The sequence below is a fragment of the Tyto alba genome, unplaced genomic scaffold, assembly GCF_018691265.1.
Source record: "Tyto alba isolate M040663 unplaced genomic scaffold, T.alba_DEE_v4.0 Super-Scaffold_2, whole genome shotgun sequence".
Lineage (NCBI taxonomy): Eukaryota > Metazoa > Chordata > Aves > Strigiformes > Tytonidae > Tyto > Tyto alba.
This window is the reverse complement of record NW_024881282.1, coordinates 89168776-89189967: the sequence shown is the minus strand read 5'-3', so window position 1 is coordinate 89189967 and position 21192 is coordinate 89168776. Positions and strand designations below refer to the sequence as shown.

The 21192-nt window shown below is 50.7% G+C and overlaps 1 protein-coding gene across 6 annotated transcripts; it reads left to right on the top strand.

The window, feature by feature from the left end:
• Positions 1-40: 40 nt before the first annotated feature.
• ANKRD16 (ankyrin repeat domain 16) lies at positions 41-20903 on the top strand. Of its 6 annotated transcripts, XR_006165364.1 has the most exons (10): positions 41-162; positions 1916-2245; positions 4499-4719; positions 8606-8648; positions 9703-9811; positions 11472-11633; positions 14799-14877; positions 16674-16875; positions 17151-17832; positions 18927-20903. XR_006165364.1 is itself a non-coding variant. In XM_032986769.2 (9 exons), exons 2-8 carry the CDS (start codon positions 1926-1928, stop codon positions 16832-16834), a joined length of 1095 nt encoding a protein of 364 aa, XP_032842660.1. In that variant the 5' UTR covers positions 41-162; positions 1916-1925; the 3' UTR covers positions 16835-16875; positions 17151-17842. The 6 variants fall into 6 exon arrangements, 5 of the variants coding, with proteins under 5 accessions (XP_032842660.1, XP_042649067.1, XP_042649068.1 ...); XM_032986769.2 differs by lacking the exon at positions 18927-20903 and having other exon boundaries at positions 17151-17842; XM_042793133.1 differs by lacking the exons at positions 41-162; positions 18927-20903 and adding an exon at positions 167-269 and having other exon boundaries at positions 17151-17842.
• The last annotated feature ends 289 nt before the right edge of the window (positions 20904-21192 follow it).

The following is a 21192-nucleotide window of genomic DNA, read 5'->3' as shown; positions in this document are numbered from 1 at the left end:
GCGCTGCCCAATGGCGCAGCTCTTCCGGGGTCAGCCGCGCACCGGTGGGGCAACGCTGTGAGGGCCGAGGAGTTTGTTTTACTGTCACCGCCCAACCCCCCCCCTACTTCAGCGGTGACATCACGCCGCTGCGTGACGTCACGCAGCCCCAGCAGAGCGCGGGTGGGTTTTAACCGCCGGGGAATGCCGTGTGCAGGGACCCGCCGTGGCGTGGGCTGAGGGGAGGGGAATGTGGCGGGTCCCCAGCCTGAGGGAGAGGCGGGTTCCTGGTACTGCTGAGGGAAAAGGGAATTTATGCTTTTCCGGAGGGAAAAGGAAATTTCCCATTTTCTGGAGGGAAAAGGAATTTACCGGTTTTCTTGAAGGAGAGGCTTGTTTCTGGTTTTCTGGAGGGAAGGGGAAATTTCTGGTTTTACTGAAGGAGAGGTCTTTTTTCTGAATTTCATAAGAGAAAAGAGGATTTCTGGCTCTCATGAGGGAGAAGGAAATTACTCATTTTCCAGAGAAAAAAGGAAATTTCAGGTTTTCCTGAGGGTAAGAGAAATTTCTGGATTTCCTGAGGGAGCAAGAGGTTTCCGGTTTTCCTCAGAGGAAAACAAATTTTCTCGTTTTCCTAAGAGAAGACAGAGTTTCTCTTGTTCTGGAGGGAGAGGCTGGTGTCTAGTTTTCCAGAGGGGAAAGGAAATTTCTGTTTTTCCTGAAGGCGATGCTGGTTTCTGTTTTTCCTGAGGGGAAGGAGATGTTTCTCTTTTTCCTAAGGGAGAGGAAATTTTTGGTTTTAATGAAGGATAAGTAATTTGGGGGATTACCTAAGGGAGAAGGAAATTTCTGATGTTCCTGAGTGAGAGGCCATTTTCTAGTTTTCCCGAGTGAAAAATAAATTATTTTCTGAAGGGGAAAGAGAATTTCTGGTTTGTTTTGTTTCGTTGTTTTTTGTTTTTTTTTTTTTTTTTGTTTTGTTTTGTTTTTTTTGTTTTGGTTTGTTTTGTTTTTTTTTGTTTGTTTGTTTTTTTTTTTTTTTCTGGAGTCAGAAGCTGATTCCTGATTTTCCTGAGGGAAATTTCTGTTTTTCCTGAGGGATCATCTGGTTCATGGATTTCCCAAAGGAAAAGGAAATTTCTTGTTTTCCTGAGGGGAAAGAGAATTACTGTTTTTCTTGAGGGAAAGGTCAGATCCTGGTTTTCCTAGGGGAAAGGAAATTTCTTATTTTCTGGAGGGAGAGACCAGTGCCTAATTTTCCCAAGGGGAAATTAAATTTATGTTTTTCCCAAGGGAGAGGCTGATTCCTGTTGTTCCTGCAGGAAAAGGTAATTTCTGCTCTTCTGGAGAAAGTGCCAGTTCCTGGATTTCATAAGGGGACAGGAAATTTCTGGTTTCCCTGAAGAGGGAGGCTGGTTTCTGGATTTTCCCGAGGGATAAGGAAATTTCTGGATTTTCCTGAAGGGGGAGGCTGGTTTCTGGTTTTCTGGAGAGATAAGGAAATTTCTGGATTTTCCTGAAGGGGGAGGCAGGTTTCTGGTTTTCTGGAGAGATAAGGAAATTTCTGGATTTTCCTGAAGGGGGGGGGGGGCTGGTTTCTGGTTTTCTGGAGGGAGAAAGAAATGTCTGGATTTTCCTGAAGGGGGAGGCTGGTTTCTGATTTTCTGGAGGGAGAAAGAAATTTCTGGATTTTCCTGAAGGGGGAGGCTGGTTTCTGGTTTTCTGGAGGGAGAAGGGAAATTTCTGGTTATCCTGAGGGAGAGCCTGGTTTGTAGATTCGCTGAGAGAAAACGAAATTTCTGCTTTTCTGGAGGGAGAGGCCGGGTTCTGTTTTTCTGGAGGGAAGAGGTAATTTCTGTTTATCCTGACTCGGGGAGCAGCCGTTGTAGTCACACTGCTTGAAACCATAATCCCGCTTTGTGCCTCTCCCTTCCAGATCTCTAGCCATGGCGGAGGGGGAGAGGCCGAGGCCGCTCCTGCGGCTGGTGCAGGAGGGACGGCTGGATCTCCTGCGGGACGAGCTGGGCCCGGCGGAGCAGAGCCAGCGCTACGGGCGCTCGGGGGACACGTTGCTGCACCACGCTGCCCGATACGGGCACCGGGATGTCCTTGCCTACCTGGTAGAGTCGCTGGGGATGGATGTTGAGGTGGTCAATAGCGACTACAAAAGACCCCTCCATGAAGCGGCCTCCATGGGCCACAGGGAGTGTGTTTCCTACCTCCTGGAGAGAGGCGCGAGCGTAGATTGCTTGAAAAAGGCAGACTGGTAGGTCGCTGGTTTGCTTTGAAGTGGGTCAAAGCGATACCTTAAAGGGGTTTGGCTGCAGAAGGTGGGAGTGTGATTGCGGGAGCTGTCATTTTGAATCATGGAGTCACAGAATGGTTGGGGTTGGGAAGGACCTTAAAGATCACCCAGTCCTACCCCCCTGCCCCGGGCAGGGCCCCCTTCCCCCAGCCCAGGGGGCTCCCAGCCCTGTCCAACCTGGCCTTGAACCCTTCCAGGGAGGGGGCAGCCACAGCTGCTCTGGGCATCCTGGGCCAGCGCCTCACCCCCTGCACAGGGAACAATTTCTGCCTTAGATCTCATCTAAATCTGCCCTCTCTCAGTGTAAAACCATCACCCCTCGTCCTATCCCCACCCCCCGACCCAGAGTCCCCCCCCACCTCTCCTGTCCCCCCTTTAAGCCCTGGGAGGCCGCTCGAAGGGCTCCCCGGAGCCTTCTCTTCTCCAGGCTGAACCCCCCCAACTCTCTCAGCCCGGCCTCCCAGGGGAGCTGCTCCAGCCCCCCCAGCACCTTCGTGGCCTCCTCTGGCCCCGCTCGAGCAGCTCCGTGTCCTTCTGCTGTTGGGGGCCCCCGAGCTGGCCCCAGCACTGCAGGGGGGTCTCCCCAGAGCGGAGCAGAGGGGGAGAATCCCCTCCCTGGCCCTGCTGCCCCCCCTGCTCTGGATGCAGCCCACGGTACTGTTGGCTTTCTGGGTGAAATTTCAGCCCTATTACTGATTTTCCCCTGTTTATCATAGAAGTTGTAAATTACTGCTTCAGTATCAGATCCAATTTAAAAGCTTTCTTCCACAGCTATTCATTCTTCCCCACTCCCCTGGTTGATGGGAATCAGTGATCCTGATTCACATTTTTGTGTCCCAGTCTTCTGAAATAAGAAGATAAAAAGTAAGTTTGTTTCTCCCCTAGCAAACAGAACCTCTTAAATCATATTTGCTACTGATATAATATCAACAGTCTCGACAACTCAAGTAACAGCTGGTTTCTTCAGGGCTTTTGTTTGTGTGCCATGTGGGTAACACATAAGCAAATGGTGAGGGAATGAGAATTGGGAATAAAAAATACAGCCTAATCCACAGACAAGCAGCAGGCCTGATGAATGTCAAATTCTCTTTTTGGGGAGGGAGATTTCTGTGTCTCACCTTGCAAAAGAAAGCCGAGATTCTCCCTAGCCCACGTATTAAAGCTAGAGGAGGTTGTTTTGAAGCTGAGCTAACACAAATACAAAGGCAACGTCCCAGTCCTCCTAATTCAAGGCTGTGCCAGCGTCTTGCTGACATCAGGGGGAGCAGAGGGAGGCTGAGTTCTCACGAGCTGTGTGCAGGCGCGTGTGCGAGCCTGGTTTTGTGTGATAGGCTTGCAGTATCCTTCCATCCACGGTTTAAAAATGCAGAGCTACGTGCTTGCTAGTGCATGTCCCAGCCCTCGGACAAAGTCTCATTTGCATTGAAAATATACGCTCATCTGAGGCACTGTACAGAAACGAAGCAGCAGAAAACATGGAGACCCAGGCTCAGCTCTACCCTAGCAGACGTGTGTCTAATCTCTTCTTAAAAATCTCCATCACTGGAGATTTTATCTCCTTTCTCAGCACTTTCTTCCTGTCCTTATCTGTCTTTACCACTGGAACATTTTATGCTTTTAAATATCAAAGGTTGCCCCCAGACATGCAGAACAAGACAAAACTAAAAAGGTTCATTTTTCAGGCTAGCTGCATCAGTAATGTTCCAGAGTGGCATTTGCTGGTACACTCATGCTCTACTGCCAGGAGATGTGGAGTTGCCTGTGGTTTGCTGCCTGCAGCCACAGCTGCCTGGCTCGGGTTAGAAACACTGATATACCAACAGCTCTATCAGGAGTCCCCAGAAGCCCAGACCCCCGTGTTACTTGCGTGAAAAAGCAGTGTTGTAAAATCTCACGGCTCCACATGCAGCGCGTGGTGACCCTCAGTCAAAGCATCCACATCCAGGTGAGATGATAAATTCAGCCTCAGGCTTGGAGAAGGTCTTTGCCTTTAGCCAGCAAAGTTTTGTACTACCTCAGCGTGGTTTTAGGCCATGTTTTCCTTCTGGCTAGCTCACCGCAGCTGGCACTGAGCTACTGTGATTTATTAGACAGGCCAGTTGATGCTAGAGACAACTTTAAATCATGCTTCGAGCTCAGACATTAGAACAAAAGCCATCAGGTTCATCAGGCACTGTCTCTCTTGTTATTATGTTTGTCTCCTCTTTCTTTCAGGACTCCCCTAATGATGGCTTGCACCAGACAAAACCTGGAGGTGATCAAAGCTCTCGTGGAGCATGGAGCCAACCCATTGCTGAAGAATAAGGATGGCTGGAATTGCTTCCACATCGCGAGCCGGGAGGGCCATCCCCATGTCCTCCAGTACCTGCTGGACGTGTCCCCGAGCAGCTGGGACACAGAGAGCACAATAAAGAGAACACCTCTGCACACAGCAGGTAAAAAAGGGTCCCAGTGCCACCAGGTGGGTTGGAAGAGTGGGCTGTGGTGGCAGCAGAGAACAGAAAAGGGCTGCTGTTTCATCTAACGTTTAGTTTGGAGAAGCAAAGTGTCACTTACCTTGATGCAAAACAACAGGGAAAGAGTTAAATATTAAGTTACTGAAATTAAATTAAAAGAGGCCAGTGGTGGATGTTAGTGGGAGCTCACCTCTCTGAACTTCTGTCTGCTGACAGTGCTCTGCTGCATCTCTGCAGGGTTTCACCTCACAACAGACAGTTGTTTTCAGATAAATAAACAGCAAGAATTAGGCTTAATATTTCTTAGTGATGTGCCAAAGGCTGAGCTTGTGAGATTTGGAGGATCCTCAGTTCCCATTTCACTGGATTTTGCTTGTACTCAAAGCGTGGTTTTGTGGTGTGTAACAGTTATGTTCTCTTGGGAGTGGTGGATCCATCCCAGGAGCGCTCGTGACCACCCACTGAGTTTGGCTTCCTTGGTCCAGAGTGTTTGTCTCCATCTCTGCCTCCCTGTGACAGATAGGTCTAAGCTCCCACGGCTCAGAACACATTACAATACACTTTTCCTTGCTGGCCTATAAAGCTGCGAATTTCTCTTCGAAAATCTGCAAGGCCCCAAGTATATCCTGGCATTTTAAAAGTCCTAAAAGCAGCAGAGCTGCTGAGAGGCATCTTTTGGGATGCGTCTGTTGATAGACGTTTTTACCAGTTTGGTTTATAGCCTTGTCCTCAGTTTGTACAAGAGACATGTCTGTCGAAATTATACTTTTTTGTCTGAATTCTTGGTGGGTTAGGTCATTATGGCAAATCTGAAGAGCTGTAGGGTCTCTAGGCATAACTTCCAGAAGTAGCATCGCAGGTTTTGGTATTCTCACGTTGCTCTTGAGAAGGTAGTATCTAGTGGTGACAAATCCAGAGTGCCTTTCTGCAAAGGGGAAGGACAGTCTCTGCTGGGAATACACTGGGGCTCTTGTTACGTTTGGAGTTCACCATGTCTGATTCCACATCTCTGCCCCTTTCGTTGGTTTAAAAGGACAAAGAAAGGAAGTGAACTGGTTTGAAGAACTATAGACGTCACCAGGTGTGGTGGGGAGCAGAAGGGCACAGTTAGCTGAACAGAGACCCACAGGCGGTTTGGATTTGGTTTCTGGCTTTCTGACTCTTTCATCCTTGAGAGGGAGTGATTCATCTTAATTTATGAATGATTCAGAAGGTGTGCCTCAGTTAAGTTCTCCGAGTCTTAGTAAGTTGAAAGGCCCAAAAATCTTTTAGTGCAGAATAAAGTTTGTCCCACCATGTCTCATTGCCCCTCACAAAGTATCAGGTCTGTTTACCCACAGACCTGTGTAAGCTAGGCAGTGCAGATAAAGCTTGGGTCTTCCCAGAGCTTAAATCCCCTTAACTCTGCCCTCAGGAGATGCAGTGAGAGTGGATGGTGAAGTCAGGGTGATGCTGTGGGGCAGGCTCAGGGCTGGGGGGGGCGATGGCTGACCTGAATCTGAAACGTGCCCCGTCCCTGAGCGGGGATTAGGCTGAATGTCCCAGTGCTTGGCAGTGTCTCCACAGGAGAGATGAGCGCGAGGAGCCACCGCTCAAAACTCTGGCTACCTAAACTCATTTCTCAAACAATTTAATAGGGATTGACTCTCTGGCAAGACCCGAGGTATTGCGAGAAGACCCCTGCTGTGCTGTAATTAATCTGTCGGGTGTGTTGCTCCTTGGCTGTCATCGCTGTTACTTCTCTGGCCCCTCAGTAGCCGCCTGTCCACCACACTGTGCTCATCAGCAGTGACAGTCCCAGCCCAGGGGCATTGGCTGTGCCTTAGTCCTTGTGCTTGACCTGGGAATGAAAAATAGCAGCTGAGTTGTTTGATGTTTCAGGCTGGGCGGCGAGGAGCGGGTTGCCTGAAATGAGAAATGGCTAATCCTCATTTATTTGTGCTTTGTCTTGTCCCTGCTCAATCCCAGGATTTGTGTTTCTGTGCCTGGGCTAGCAGGCGGGGCTCGCAGCCCCCTTGCAGCCCTCTTCCCACAGGGAGGTGGATGGTGGGTTGGGATCTGGGGATTGAGGGTCTGGGGACAATGTCAGGAGTGGGGTGAGGACTGTTCTGAGGAAAAGGGGTGGTTTTGACCTTGAGCTTAAAGTCTCCTCCCTGCCTCGTCGTGCTTGGGTGCAGATAGTGACGGTGGGATCCAGCTCCCAGTTTTCACTGCTTCACAGAGGTGTCTCCACCTCTGTGTCACAGAGGTGTCTCCACCTCTGTGTCACCTCCTATGTTTGACTTTCAGCATGGCAAAGCCATCAACCCATGATTTGGGTTGATTTCTGGTCGGTTTACTGATCCAGGTTAGACCCTGGACCACACATTGGCAGAGCAGCAGCTGGTGTGGGAGTGACGGGGCAGTGGGAAGAGCTGGAGCTGCTTAAACCACCTTTTCCCCCAACATAATTTTAACCCAGGCTGCTGCTGGGTGGGTGCTGGTGCCAGCATCCCCACACCCACCACCGCATAGCCCACTGACACAGGCACAGCTCCTGAGGCAGGGGCACGGGTGAGGGGCCAGAGATGATGCTGGAGCTGCAGGGGGAAATCATGTCAAGATGAACCACTGTCTCGATGAATTTACATCCCAAGGGTGTGGATATGAGCACATTAACCCGTGACCAGTCCAGCTGGCTTCCTGGCACAGTTAGCCCTGGATAGATGATGGGTAATTTTCTGCCCCTATGCAATTTTTTTTGTGTTGATTCCTTAAGCTTTGCTGCTTCATATATCTGTAGCCTGAGGCAAGAGAGTGGGGGAGATGTAATTAGAGGAAGTGTAGTGCAACAGTGGGTCTGAGCGCTGCAGCTTGCTTGTGTCTCTGTTGCTGCTAAAGGATATAATCATGTTGCTTGGGGTGTTTTTTCTTCACATAGCTTGGGTTTTTTAAAGCCTCCATTTCAAAAATCCTTCTAAGAGTGTGGCTCTGCCCGTATTTACATCAGGTCAGGTGAAGGGGTGATAAATGGGCAGGGAGCAGGAGCAAATGGCCAAGGTCTGGGAGGATGGGAGCGCCTTGTTGGGCTTTTAAAGAGCATCTATTGTGCAGCTGCGTCTGAAGGTTATTGCTGGTAACACACATTTGTCAGGAGCCTTTCTCCCATCGCACAGAGAAAATAGCCTGATGTAGCAGCTCCAGGCTTGGTCTGATTTTTTTTTTTTTCTTTAATGTATTACATTTGTTTTGCAAAATGACCTGCCAAAAAAAAAAAAAAAAAAAAAAAAAGGACAGATCAAGGCTGTCCTTATATTGCTGTACCACAATGTGTTTTAAAAAACTAGAATATTTCAGTGCATGGTGTTCAAATCCTCCCCCACTGTTGTTGTTTTTCCCTCTGTCTGGGTGAAGATGCTTCATTAGGATGATGAGATGGGAGTGATGGGTAGTTTGAGTGGCTGAGGAGGGGTGGAAACACCATCCAGCTATTCACCAGTTCCCTGCTTTGTGTTCCTTGTGCTTCTCACAGATTTCATTTCGGGGATTAACAAATACTTGCAAGAAAAGATCTTTGTGTCAGCTTAATTGCATGTATGCTCTCACGCATGTACTCTGCAGGTAGAGGCAGACGGTGCCTTATATGCCTGCCTTTTCCCTGTTTTATCTGGTGTTTTCCTATAGGATCAGGGAAAGGGAAGACTTGAGATCTGGAGACAATGCTTTAATTACTAAATAAATAAATAAAAAGCATTGGATTTAATTTGGAACCCCTTCCTTCATCATGAATAAGCCAAAAGGGTCAGAAACCTGATTATGTTTCACTGTAGGCGGATGGTGGCATGAAAACATGAATTAACCGTGCATTTCCTCCTCTCTCTCCTAGCAATGCACGGCTGTTTTGACGCTGTGGAGCTGCTCCTGGAGCGGTAAGCCAGCTTCCTCCCAGCACTGCCTCTGCCTCCCCGTTCTCCCCCGCCTCCCATTCACCGCCCGGACACAAAGGGTGTTTATGCCGGTCGGGAAGCCGGGTTGCACAGCTGCCCTGCGTGCGATCCCGAGGCCGTCTCCGTTTCCTCCAGGTTTTTTACAGCTGGTTAAGGGGCCTTTGAGACAAGGACGCTCCGACGGGCTCTGACTTCACTATGACATAAACCCTGGTTATATAACTCGGCTCTTTTTCTGTGCTGATTCATTCCTGTGGCTTCCGATGTGTCCGAGGCTTATGTTAACAACAAAACTGTTTTCTGAAAGCTTGGTTCTGGGTGCAGCTCCTCTAGGCTGGACTTAGCCTCCAGGCTTTATTGTCAGGCTGTGGCTCTGCTGTGAAGTGGCTTTAAATCAGCCTGTGCCCAGTCATCCTGACCCTGTTACCTTCCTAACCGGTACTGCCCGCTGCCAGAGCTGGAGCAGCTTTCCCTGAGCATCGCAGCTGCCGCTAGCCGCAGCTCCTGTTAGCCAGCCCATCCCAGCCTTGTTAATTCCTGTCCATGCTTGGCCCAGCATAAACATAGCCCTGTGATTTGAGCCAGGCTTTCAATTTTAATTCGGTCTTCTCTCATTTCAATGGAGCTTTAATCTGAGCGAGACCTGTGGGCTTTGATTTTTTTGCATATGGCGTTGTGACGTGAGGATGTGGTTTTCCCCTCTGCCACTGCAAGGCCTGTACACACCTTGCCCCTTCCAGAGATCCTCTGTTCAGGGGGGCAAGGAAGGGAAATAAAAACAGTGTGTAGACCCCTGGCTTTTGTGCATCTGAGCGAGCTGCAGCAGCCCAATACCAGATCTCTGACCCCGAAATCCCCTAGCAGACCATACCCCAGGCCATAGTGCACCAAGACAGGTTTATGCATGGTTGATGGGCAGGCTTTTTGCAATCCCATCTGCTGATAGACTCCTGCCCCACCAATGCAAAGCAGCTAGTGCCGTAAGGATTTTTAGAGCCACCGATAACTCCTGCCTGGCTTTTGTCTTCTCTTCCAGGTGCCAGTACAAACCCGACAGCAGAGACAAATGTGGAGTCACTCCCTTTATGGATGCTATCCAGAACGGGCATGTCGACATTGCCCGGCTGCTCCTGGAAAAACACCAGGTAGGTGCCAAAAACCTCACCACCTCCTTCCAGCACCTGACCTAGAACTGCCAGGACAGGCAATCCACGCGTTCATCCTGCCCCTATTGTAAAGAAGCAAATGCCCAAATTATGAAGAAGTCAATTGCAAAAAAAGGCAAATTCCCCCTGGGGATGAGCAAGATTTTGCTAAGTAAGGCCACCAGGACGCAGGTCATGGTGAAGATCTCCCCCTGGGGCAGGGATATGTCCCCGTAGCTGGTGAAGGGGGATGGAGACACAAAGTGGTGGCAGGAGGGGGACAGGACTTGCCCAGCGCTGCGGGGGCAGCTGTGTCAAAGCCAAGACCGACGCTCGGGAGTGTCAGGGCTCAGCGTGGAGACTCTCGTGGCAGCTCTTAGGGTGGATAACATGGAGGCGTCTGGCTGCGCTGGCAGCAGCTCATCTCTAGCCTCCCTCTCTCACAGCAGCTGCTGCTTCCATGTTGTCTCCCAGTAATCTCCAATTTCCTCCAACATACAAGGCGTAACAGGGATATCGTTAAAGCCGATTGTGCGTAGCAGGAACCAAACCACTGCGTTATTTATTGACTGCTGAATTGATGCGAGGTGGTTGGAGCCCACCTCATGACTGATTCTCACCAAAGTGGGGTTGTGCCTCCCTTCTCACCTACTTTGCTCTCACTTTGGCTCTCCCCTCCGCCAGCTCTGGAGGTTATTGGACACCATGTGCACCTTGTTGGCCTGGCAGAAGGCTAGCATGGCAAAACCAGTGAATCTGTGCCACGCTGGCAGGTTGAATTGGCCAGCTGAGCACCCGGCGTGGCACAGAGTGGGCCAGGGAATGTGGTACCAGACTTTTCAAGATCACAAGCTTTGGATTTACTCAGCCATAAAACGTAGCCTCAGCCAGCAGAGATGGTTTGATGCCCAGGTTGTGTTTGAGTGTGTAGGTACTTGTTGACTTCAGGAGACATTCATGTGCCTGTCTTCGCTCATCTGGTCCTTGCAGGATAAAACATTTGTGAAGTTTGCTTATGTTTTCAGTCTCACATTTCAGGCAATGAAGATGGAATAGCTGATTTAATTTCCTCGTTGTGGTGCCTTGGCTTGCTGCCATAAAGCAGCACTGGAAACTCTAATGGCGGTGTTACTACCTTCTAGGTTTTATAAAACCATGAGTCAGGCCCACTAGACTTCAGGAGGCTGGATTGTACTCTTTAAGATGAGTGCATTGTGTGTTACTTCTGTTTCCCTTCTTATTTTAACGTCTTTGCGGTTCGCGTTCAGAAACTCACAGAAGAGACCTCATCGGGTCATCCGCCCATCTCCCTCCCTCTACCTGCGTCCAGGTTCTCCACCAGCACAAAAGTTGGAGCTGGGTTGTTTCTTGCTGCTTTAAAGAGTTGAAACCCATCATATGTGCTTCAGCTGAAGACAGAGGGGGCTTGGTGGTTCTTTTTTTGGCATTAGTTTTGCTTATCACTTAAAAAGCTCAGCAGACAGCTGGCTCTGATCTGCAAATCACAGTGCTACCAACTGCACTAGTCCTGCTCATACACCCTACGTGTTCACTGCCGTCCCCGTGGCAGGCAGACGGCATTTGGCTTGGGCTGATGGTTGTCCTTGAAGCTTTGGCCAGGCTGTTCATTGTTTTTCCCTTTCCCTCCTCCCCATTCCAGGCCTGTCCTTCAGCCTTGGACGCGCTGGGCGCTCAACCTCTGCACCGGGCAGCCCTCACAGCCCAGGATGAATCCATCCAGTTCCTCGTCTCCGAGCTGGGGGTCGATGTCAACGAAAGAGTGTCGGCCCTCCAGCTCACGGCGCTGCACTACGCAGCCAAGGTTTGTTCCCTTTCCCAGGCTTCCTCTACAAAGTCTTTGCCAGTTGGTGTGCTCCAGGCAGGCATTTAAAACACGCTGTTTTAGACGGAGGATTTACATTCCTAGCTCATCCTCTGTCACTGTCTATCTGCTCCTGACCAGTCCCATACCCTGTTTAATGGTTTTTAGACCCTCATTAAGTGTGTCCAACTGTCTGCAGAGTGGTGGTGTGCACGAGTTGCTCTGTTCACCACCCTCCTGCCCACACCGCTGCCTGTGCTGTGGCTTAGTAAACCCTCCTGCCTGGCGTGTGGCTGAGTGGGATCGTGCAGGAGCAGAGGCGAGAGGGCACAGCTCCTTTGCCACCCATCCAGTTGGCCGTGCTGTGGACAGGACTTGACCCACACCTCTGCAGAGCATTACTCTTCTACTCTGCTGCCTTTAGACCAAAGTGCAATTCCTGAAGGGAATCCACCTTGCTAGTTACTTGGAGCTGTCGGTACCAACAATTTGTGAGCTGTGACAGTTCTTCACTGGTGTTTTCTCACTTGCGTGGCAGAGGAGACATGGATGAAATGCTGCTCAGATTTCTTTCTCTGTCTTTCTCCAGCCCTGGTGGCTTGGGTCCCAGTGGGTCATTAGCCACTTTCCATGTCAGCAGCTCACTAGACAGAAGAAGCTGTGAAACAGCAACTGTTTGTCCCTCGATTTTGGCCTGCCCATGGCCAGATGTGAGAAAGGAGAGGTGGAAAGGCGGAGGGAGCTCCTAGGCGCTTATCTGTGTCCTTCACACAGGAGCTGTTTTGAATTCCAAGCGGAGTCATCTGAACTTTCTCCAACTCCCATCTCACGCCGGGAAGCGGGGCTTGCACTGGTGGGCTCTGGGTCCTGCAACGCTCCCTGGGAGCGCGGAGCAGATCCCAAAAGCCTCACTGCTCACCAGGATCCCCTCCTGGGACCCTGCTGCCTCCCTTCTGCTTCGTGCTGTGGCACCACAGGGTGCAGTATGCTGGCAGCCGGTGGCAAGGGAAGGTCCCTGCTCAGATCCCTGCTTGTTAAACCTCCTGAGCTTTAACATGCAGCACTCAAAGCCCGGTCTAGACTTGTAGAGGGAACGAAACAGCATCCCAGTGCCTCGCTCCTACAAAAGCATCAATGACACTTACTGGGAATGCTGGCAACAGTATTCTCCAGCAGGACCCAGCCGTGGCATTTGCTGGCTCCCACAAAGGAGGCCTTTCTCCCAGCTTCCCTTCCTCATGCTCTGAGAAACCATGTTGAAAGCCCTTTCGGTTGCCAAGGGTACGTTTAACAGCAAGGCTATTGGGGAATATAATGTGCCTTGGAGAAGATCCCAGCTCTGTCTTGGCGAGCGGCTGGTTGTGGAGCAATTTGATGGGTTTCTCTTCCTTCTTGAGGCTCAGTGTCACTTTATATTTACAGCATCATTTGTTTGGCTGGTGGGTTTGTGTTTTTGGTTTTTTGTTTTTTTTTTTTTTCTTCTTTTCTTATTACTTTGCATTTATGAATACATGAAAATCAAATTACGCTTTCAACTCAATCTGCTGCCAAGACTGTGGCAGCTAAAGCAGTTCCTGGCTTGCTGTCTTTGCCTCTGAGAGGGGGTGTACACGCAGCAGGGAAATGGGAGTCTTGAGCAGGGGGGAAGATGCTACCGAGTCGTACGATAATGGGGGAAAAGAGTGGGTGGTGGGGATAAAAATAAGAGCCTTCCATTCTCATGCCACACGACAAAGACTAATTCATTGCACTGAAGAAGTAATTACGAAATCAGGCGTGTTATTTAGGGAGAGAGGATTTATTTACGGAGAAGCTTGTGCAGAGAGGAGGGGTGGGGGGGGCTGTATTGCTTTTTACCCTGCAGCGTTTAAAACTGGCTACCAGCAGAGGAAAGATAGAGGACGCTGTGCGTCGTGACAGTGTGTAAGCGTGGTGTTCTGCGTCTTCTCACAGGGCATTACAAATACTGGAGTAATCCTTTAGGAAATGCAGCAGGCAGATGCGCAGTAGTCCACCTCAGCAGTAGGTTCTGCTCTCTGAGCTGAAATACACCTCAGGAAGAGCAATTCTAGATCCCTGTGGTACTTGAAGTGGATTTACAGTGTGGGAAAACACGGCTTTTTGCTGACGTTTAGTCCTTTTAACAAACAGCCAGCTGCCAATTATGAAAGGTAAGTCAGGGATCCTCCAGCTCTGTGGCCAGCTGAAGTTAAAAGCAATTTAATTGAGTTACTTGATTGGAGGCGAGGACTGGAGAGGCAAAGGCAAGATTGGTTGACAAATTAGCACGCTAATTTGTTCTTAAGAAACATCTTTAGGTTGTGTCACCCAGTTGCCAGAGGTCATTTGTGCATTAACTCCTCCACAGCCACCAGCAAAGGCAAAGCTGCGCGGGGAGCCAGTCCCCCAAATTCCTCACACCTGGCTGCACAAGGGGGATCTATTGATGGTGATCGGGAAGATCATATGGGATCTCCACTTGTCTAAGAGCTGATCTGCCTGCCTGGATCTGGACTGGGTTGTGTGTCTGTCACAACCTGCCCTGCCGACACACCACTCTCGGTCTTCGGCTGTGCCACCACCTCCACCGGAGACAGCTCGGCACTGTCGCGTGATTTGAAGCGCTATTGGCCTTAATTTTGATTTTTAAAACACTGTGTTGAGTGTTCGCAGAGAGAATTATGCTCTTGGGATGCCTCTCGCTGCTTTTTCAGCCTCGGGATCAAAAATCCTGCCAGGAACACGCAAGGTGTGCAGACACACTGACAGAGGGCCAAGCTCCAAGTCCTCTCAGGGGCTGCTGGCACAAGGGCTGGAAAAGGTGCTCGGTGGCATCTCTCTGGCTAGTTCCCCTGGGGTAACATGGTGTGTCTGCTGTGCAATCCCTGGCTAATGAACCCAATCTACACTGCCACGGGCAGCTGACCCTCATTTCCAGCTGCTGTAAGGTCCTCTGGAACCTGAAGCAGCTCTTGCTACCCCCAGATTTGACCATGAAAGAGTGAATCTGCGTCTGTGCCCTTCCAGGTGCTGTGTGTTAGGGACAGATTGCTTGCAGCCTCTTTTCTTTTCAGGCCGGTGTTATTTCCGCTGAATGCAAAGGTGAGAAATTATGCAGAGCTGGTTCTGAATCAATAACCCATTCGCCTGTGCTCACTGCTACAGGAAGGACACACGCGCACCATCCAGACCCTGCTGTCCCTTGGAGCTGACGTCCACGCAAAGGATGGGAAGAGCCGTTCCGGTAAGGCTGCCGAGCGATTTGTTCACCCTCTGTTTGACAGTGAAAGCGCGCTTTAGTAACAGGAGCCCAGCCTCCAAAGCAGCTCACGCTGCGTCTGCTCAGCCGAGCATGCAAGGAGATGCCAGATGCATGTTTGCAAATGGATCTTGGAGCAGCGTGACATGTGAAGCCTGGGTTTTTGTTGCTTTTTTCTTTCTTTTTTTTTTTTTTTTTTCAGCTTTCATTCACTGGCTCTCTTCCTGCTGGACTTTGATGTCTAATGGTGTGTCTGAGCCTGCACTGGGGCCTTTCCCTTGGGGGAAGAACAGAGATGCTAATTGGTGTTTCTCTTTACCCAGCTGCTTATTTTGCTTGAGACATTCAGGAGCTTAGTCTCTTTGCTACGGCTGCCTCGCCATCAAATTTGGTTGAAATTAGCCAGTTTGAAACGGTTAGGGTGGGCAGAGAAATACAATGAGTGCACAAGGTCTTAATTCCTCAATTCCTTAGCAAACTACCTAGAAATGGTTTATGAGCAAATAACAACAGAGAGCTTGAACGTAAATATAGTTGCTATAGTAATGCCAGTAAGTTGGCATTCCCTGTGTGAGAGTCTGAGGCATCTCTTGCATCAGCATCTCTCAAAAAAAAAAAAGTCTATATAAATGGTTTCAGCCATTGCCAAAATTGGCAACTTACCCAGTCTTAAGGTTGGCTTAATAACACGCTTCAGCGCCGAGCAGCTCTTCCTCCACCCTCCCCCAGTGAGTAAATTTGAGCTTTGCAGAACTTGACCAACCCTGGGACTTTTGTGGTGGCTCGTTGCGCCTGCCCCGTTCCCCAGCACCTTCGCTGCCTTAGCGTCACTGCGTCCCGGGGAGCTTCTCACCCAGCCTCTGCTCTTGCAAAGTGTCCTGCGTGGATTATCCGTGGCGATCAGGATGCCCCATGATCAACATCAGCCTGCAGCAGGAGCTAACGACCCTCGGCGTAAAAGATACTCGCTCCTGGGCAGGATTAGGCCAGGAGGTCAAGGCTGACTCACCCTGCTACACAAACCAAGCGTAACAGCACTGCCTAACTGTGCTGGAGCCACGCTGGATCAGCGTGCTAGCTGTCAGACAGGTCTGTGGGACGAGCTGGGGCTTGGGCTGGAGTTTTTCAGCCTCTTCCTATGGGATGCTCTTTGCTGTACACAGCACGTGGAAACCTTTCTCACTTATTTCCTGATCCTAGCATGAGCTGGCAGGGACCCCCAGCCCACAAAGGATCCCGGTCACATCCAGAGTAGTTTCAAGCCCCTCTTTTACCCATCACTATTAAATCAACCCCAAACGCAGAGCAGTAAGAAGCCCAGAGGCCTTCTGCTCTGTCCCACAGCCTCCTGCTGTGAGTACCCTCTGCCCACAACTCAGTCAGAATGAACCAAGTTGGCTTAAATGCTCCCAAACCTGGTTCGCTTTGGCTCAGCCACGTTAGTACCGCTTGATGGATTGGAGGGACTAGTAATCTGTGAGGGGGGGAAGCGGGGGTAATAGCTGGGGTAAGCCAGGCTGATCGCTTTTCTACCAGCGTGGCTGGGTGAGGAAGAGGATGCGTGCCCTGCTCGTGCACGTTTAGTCATCCCATTGCTGCTGCTGAGCCCCGCTGTGCCATCACGTGTTGCAACTGGGAAAAGCCATCCATCCTTTCCCCCCTCGGTGTGTTTCCTTCGCTGGGAATCTGATGTTTTCATCTGATATGCGGGCTGAGACCGAACCCACTGGGCAATCTCAGCTCTTATCTCGACATTTTGTCTCCATTTCCCCCCCCTCCAGCCCTGCACGCTGCGTGCGCTGGGCAGCAGGCGGACGCCGCACGGATCCTGCTCCACGCTGGGCTGCGGGATGCCCCGGATGGCACGGGCACGCTGGCGCAGCAGCTCGCGAGGAAGCCAGATGTCATCCAGGTTTTCCAGGAAACGAACGTCAGCGCGTGAGAGCAACTGGGAAAAAGAGAAACGCGTTTCATTTCAGTGTGGTACTTTACTTATCGCTTAATAACTATTCAGATTTAGGCAAACACCTGTTTAAAATTACGGGGGTTTTGCACAAGGGTTGAGCAGAGAAACCAAGCTTGATACTTGGGAAGTCTGTTTGGGAGAAAATGTATTTGAAGTAGGATTATCTTAAAAAGATAATGGACAGGAAAAGCATGTTTTAAATAGGATTATCTCAAAAAGAGAATGGGTCTATTGGCTGTTGCATTCCTGTACTGACCCCATCGTTGTAAATTTACGGCTGTTCTTCTTTCAGTTCCAAATTTCAGGGCTGAACTTCACCTCTTCTTCTGCAGCACCCAGCACATCCAAAGAGCTGGGGCCGCAGGTCCCTGAGGTATAACCGTCCAAGGAAGGTGCCCGTGGGCCACCGCTGGATGACCTCTGGGGACCTGCATGGCTTCAATTGGCTGGAGCCTGCCTAGCTCTTGCTGGGATGTTTCCATACAGCGGACCTCCAGAAGGAGAAGATACACCTGGATCATTAATTTTTATAGCCTTTAATGGACCTGCTCTCCACTAAACTCTTAAGTTGCTTTAAGTGGCCACCTCTTCGGGTGGCCCGAGAGAGACTGAGTGCAGTGCTGTGTAAGTGAGCCCCTGGTGACTCTTCCTTCATCAGGTTTCAGCTGCAGAGGACAAGTGCAGGGAGCCTTCAAGCTGCATCAACTTCTTACATCCTTTTTGTGGCCCAAGCCTGAGCCCAAAGCCTGCTGAAATCAATAGCAAGACATCAACCTTGTGACGACATCGAGGATCTTTGGGTCAGACTGAAAAAGAGCTATTTGTTATTCCAGACAGTCTTGCTTGGAACTTCTCACCACTGATGAACTTGAAAAAAAAAAAAAAAAAAAAATCTGCTTTTTGAAGTGTATGGGGAAATGGCTTCATATTTCAGGTAGCCAATAAGTCTCTAACAGTCTGAAATACACATAAAGGTAAGAGCTACTGTAGCTGTTTGGTTTATTTGGAGGCATCTGGAATTAGAAATTTGGTTTTGCATAGAAACATGGCGCTCCCCTGTCTGTATGTAATGTCAGAACGTAAAAACCAACGGGATTCTGCAGTTTTGGCAAATCAGGCCTATGACTGAGCGAGCGAGCTAGGTTTTGCTCTGCCCAAGCTGTGGTGTTCATGCCATGGGTTGACGCGTGACCCACGTGCTCCTGGGTAGGGTTTAAGACGATGCCGAGTTCTTTTTGAGTGAAAAATTTCCACCCCGCGGTCCATAGAGCAGAATTTGTCATGATGATCCTAAGCCAGAGCGACAACAGTGCCACGCTCCTCAAGTTAAACAGCAGGGTTAGGGCCTCTGTTGGCTTGTGCTGCTCGAGGAGAGGCAGTGTGCTTACAAAAATAATTTGGGGGGCTGTGTGAGGGGGCTGATAGCTTGCACGAGGGGCAGGAGCGGGGCTTGACATCATCTTAAGACTCTTCCAAACACGCCTGCAAAGACCTGTGTTTTGCCAGTCTTCCCCTGTCTTGTTTCTCAATCTGTGAAGAAGATTCTTCTCCACCAGGGAGGAAAAACAAATTCATGCTGGAAGGTGCTGATGGTGCAGGGTGGTGGGAGGTGTATCAGCCCCTGAGCCAGTGAGCAAGTGGCTTTTTTCCTCTAAAGATTCGTAATCCTTCCAGAAATCTGGTCCTGCCCTCAGAACAGAAAACGGCAGTACTGCAACCCCGTAAATGCGAGGGGCTGCTTTATTCCCACTTTTCATGATTTTAGCAAACCATGAAACAGCTGTTTCCTCCCAATATCCCTGCTAACGAGCTCAGATTGCTTGCGAGTCTGAGCTTTTGTGAGAAAGCAAGTTTTCAAATGTCTGTCTGTAGCTCTCCTGGCTGTGGCAAACACCTTGAAAAGGCAAAAGGAAATCTGCATTATTTTGAGAGTGCTTTGTGATTTCCAAAGACTTCTGGACAGTAGCAGAGGGCCCGTCCCCCTGGGACGGGGAGCTCAGGCACTGCGCGTAACGGCACGTTTCCAGCACTGTCTTTTATTTACCCTTCTTTTAAATCTGCCCTTCAGGCAACAAAAAGATGCACAGAAACAAACTGGCTGTTATCGCAGATGATCAGGTACAAAAGGGCGTTAGAAAAGGAACGTGGATTCATCTTTCTGACTGCAAAATTAGCTGGGAGAAGAGCCCTTGCTGTCTCCCTCGCTGTTGTAGGGGTTGCTTACTCGCCGCAAAGTAGGAGCGAGGGGTCGGGACCCCTTTGCGTCCCTGCAAAACGCCGGGAAGAGCTCGGCAGCGCTAGACAGCCTGCCTGCAGACCCCCGTGAGCGCCTGCTCCCCGGGGAGGAAGCCCAAGAGCCGGGCTCCGTGCCACGCGGCGCTGAAGGCAGCTTGGAGCCCAGCCCGGCGGCCGGCGCGCGGCTTCGACGCTCTCCTGTTATGTCACCTCTTCCATCCTCAGCGCCGGCGCTTGCCAGGGGTCCCGCAAACCACTCCTGCTCCTGCAGCCTTGGAGGAGAAGACCCGATGCCTTCGTCTTGTAGGACGTGGCTGAGATGCTAAGTAGAAGCGTGTGGATAGGTAGGAAATAATGTTGCATGGCTGGGAGACCTTCCTGGAAGGGAAAGTTTTAAATAATACTGATTTTATTCTGGCGGTCGCTCCATCACACCCCTCCAAACTCACAAGCACCGAGATGCGTGTACCTGAGTGGTCTAGCTGGGTTTTCTTACCATGACACTGAGGACAGACTGCAGCTATTTTGTCCTCATCGTGGCTCCCAGGATTTTCTTAGGTTGGTGACTGTGTATCGGCATCGGATGTGCCCTTTTGTACTTCTTGGGAGCTGCTGGTGATTTTCCAGTCTATCCTGTTCCCCTTCTCAGTGAGTTACGAGGATTCACTCTCTGGCTGTTGTCTCTCAACCCTGGTGTCCTGGTGGTAGACGTGAGCCAAGAGCTTGAGAGCCCACAGGTGCCTCACCACCAACTGTTTTGCCATCTCTTCTGCTGCTCCCACAGCCAGAAATTCCCACTCAACCTATGCCCACACCAGTCTCAACATTTCCACTGTGGGTACGTCCCTACGGATGTCGCTCTGTTCCTCCAAGCCAACCTCAACTGCCACCGAGTTGCTCCATCCCACCCCACGCTGTTCACGCGTCGCTGACTTCTCCAACGGAGATCTGTGGCGGTGGCTCGTGCCGATCGCCGCTTGCCTGATGCTCACCCACGATGGAGAGGAGGTAGAAAACCTCGTGCCTGCTGCTTGGACCCCAAAACCTGGGCATCCCCGAAGGGCCCGATGCTGCCACCCATTTCTGCGCATCTGGGCGCGGAAAGGTTTGTCCCTAGCTCCTGGAGAACGTCACCGCTGCGCTCTTGATGTTGCTCAGTCCTCGTGTGCTCTCTCACTGACCTCTCAGCGCTGCCTGACCTTCACTAACACTTAAAGGAAGATTAAACACCCCTTAAATGAAGATTTTTATGATTTCATTTTGTAACTGACCTGGGTTTGAAGGAGCTTGGTGCAAGCCCAGCAGGGAACACCCGCTCCGTCCATGAGCACCGTTCTCTGACGCCTCAGGACCGGCAGATCCCACCCCCCTGGAGCCACGTTCACCCCTCCACGCTTTGCTCCTCCAAATATTAAAACCATTTTTAAAAGCGCCCGCTCCGCTTCCCGTCCGAGCCACCGCAGCGGCGTGATGGAGCTTTGCCCGCTTCTTCCTCGCCTCCCGCCGCGCTCCCCTCGGCGTTTCACGTCCCGGTAGATGCGGAGGATGCAACCCTACGATCAAATTAAGATGCTTTAAGACCCGCGGGTGCCTAATCCGCTCCGGTGGCCCCAAGGTATGTAAGCAGCTTTGCCGCGGCCGCTGCGTACACGCTTCCACCCCGGCTCGCTCCTCTTCGCCGCGATGCTGATCCACGGGGCCGTTCAAACCAGCGGGCAGCCGGGGGAATTCCTGCGTGGCTTCAAGGAAAAGGGTGGAGACGGGGTAGCGGTGAGGATTAAAATCAGAAAAAAAAAAAAAAAAAAAAAAATAAAACAACAGAACAGCTCTTGAATGCAAAACCAAAAAGCTCAAATTTTGTCAAAAAGGCGCTGTCCCCTTTGGGGGGATGCTGTGCTGGGGAAGCGGGGGACTGGCCGCACTAAGCGTGAGCACAAACTTTCCTTCACGTGTTTTGGGGTGGAAAAGGGGGAAACGGGAGAGGCGCCGCGTGCGGGAAGCGAAGGGGCCGTTTGGGAAGGAGAAACGCCGCGTAATTCTCCTCGTTCGTCGAGATAACGAAGCGAGCCTTTCCCCGGGGCGCGGCGGCCGGGCAAGCG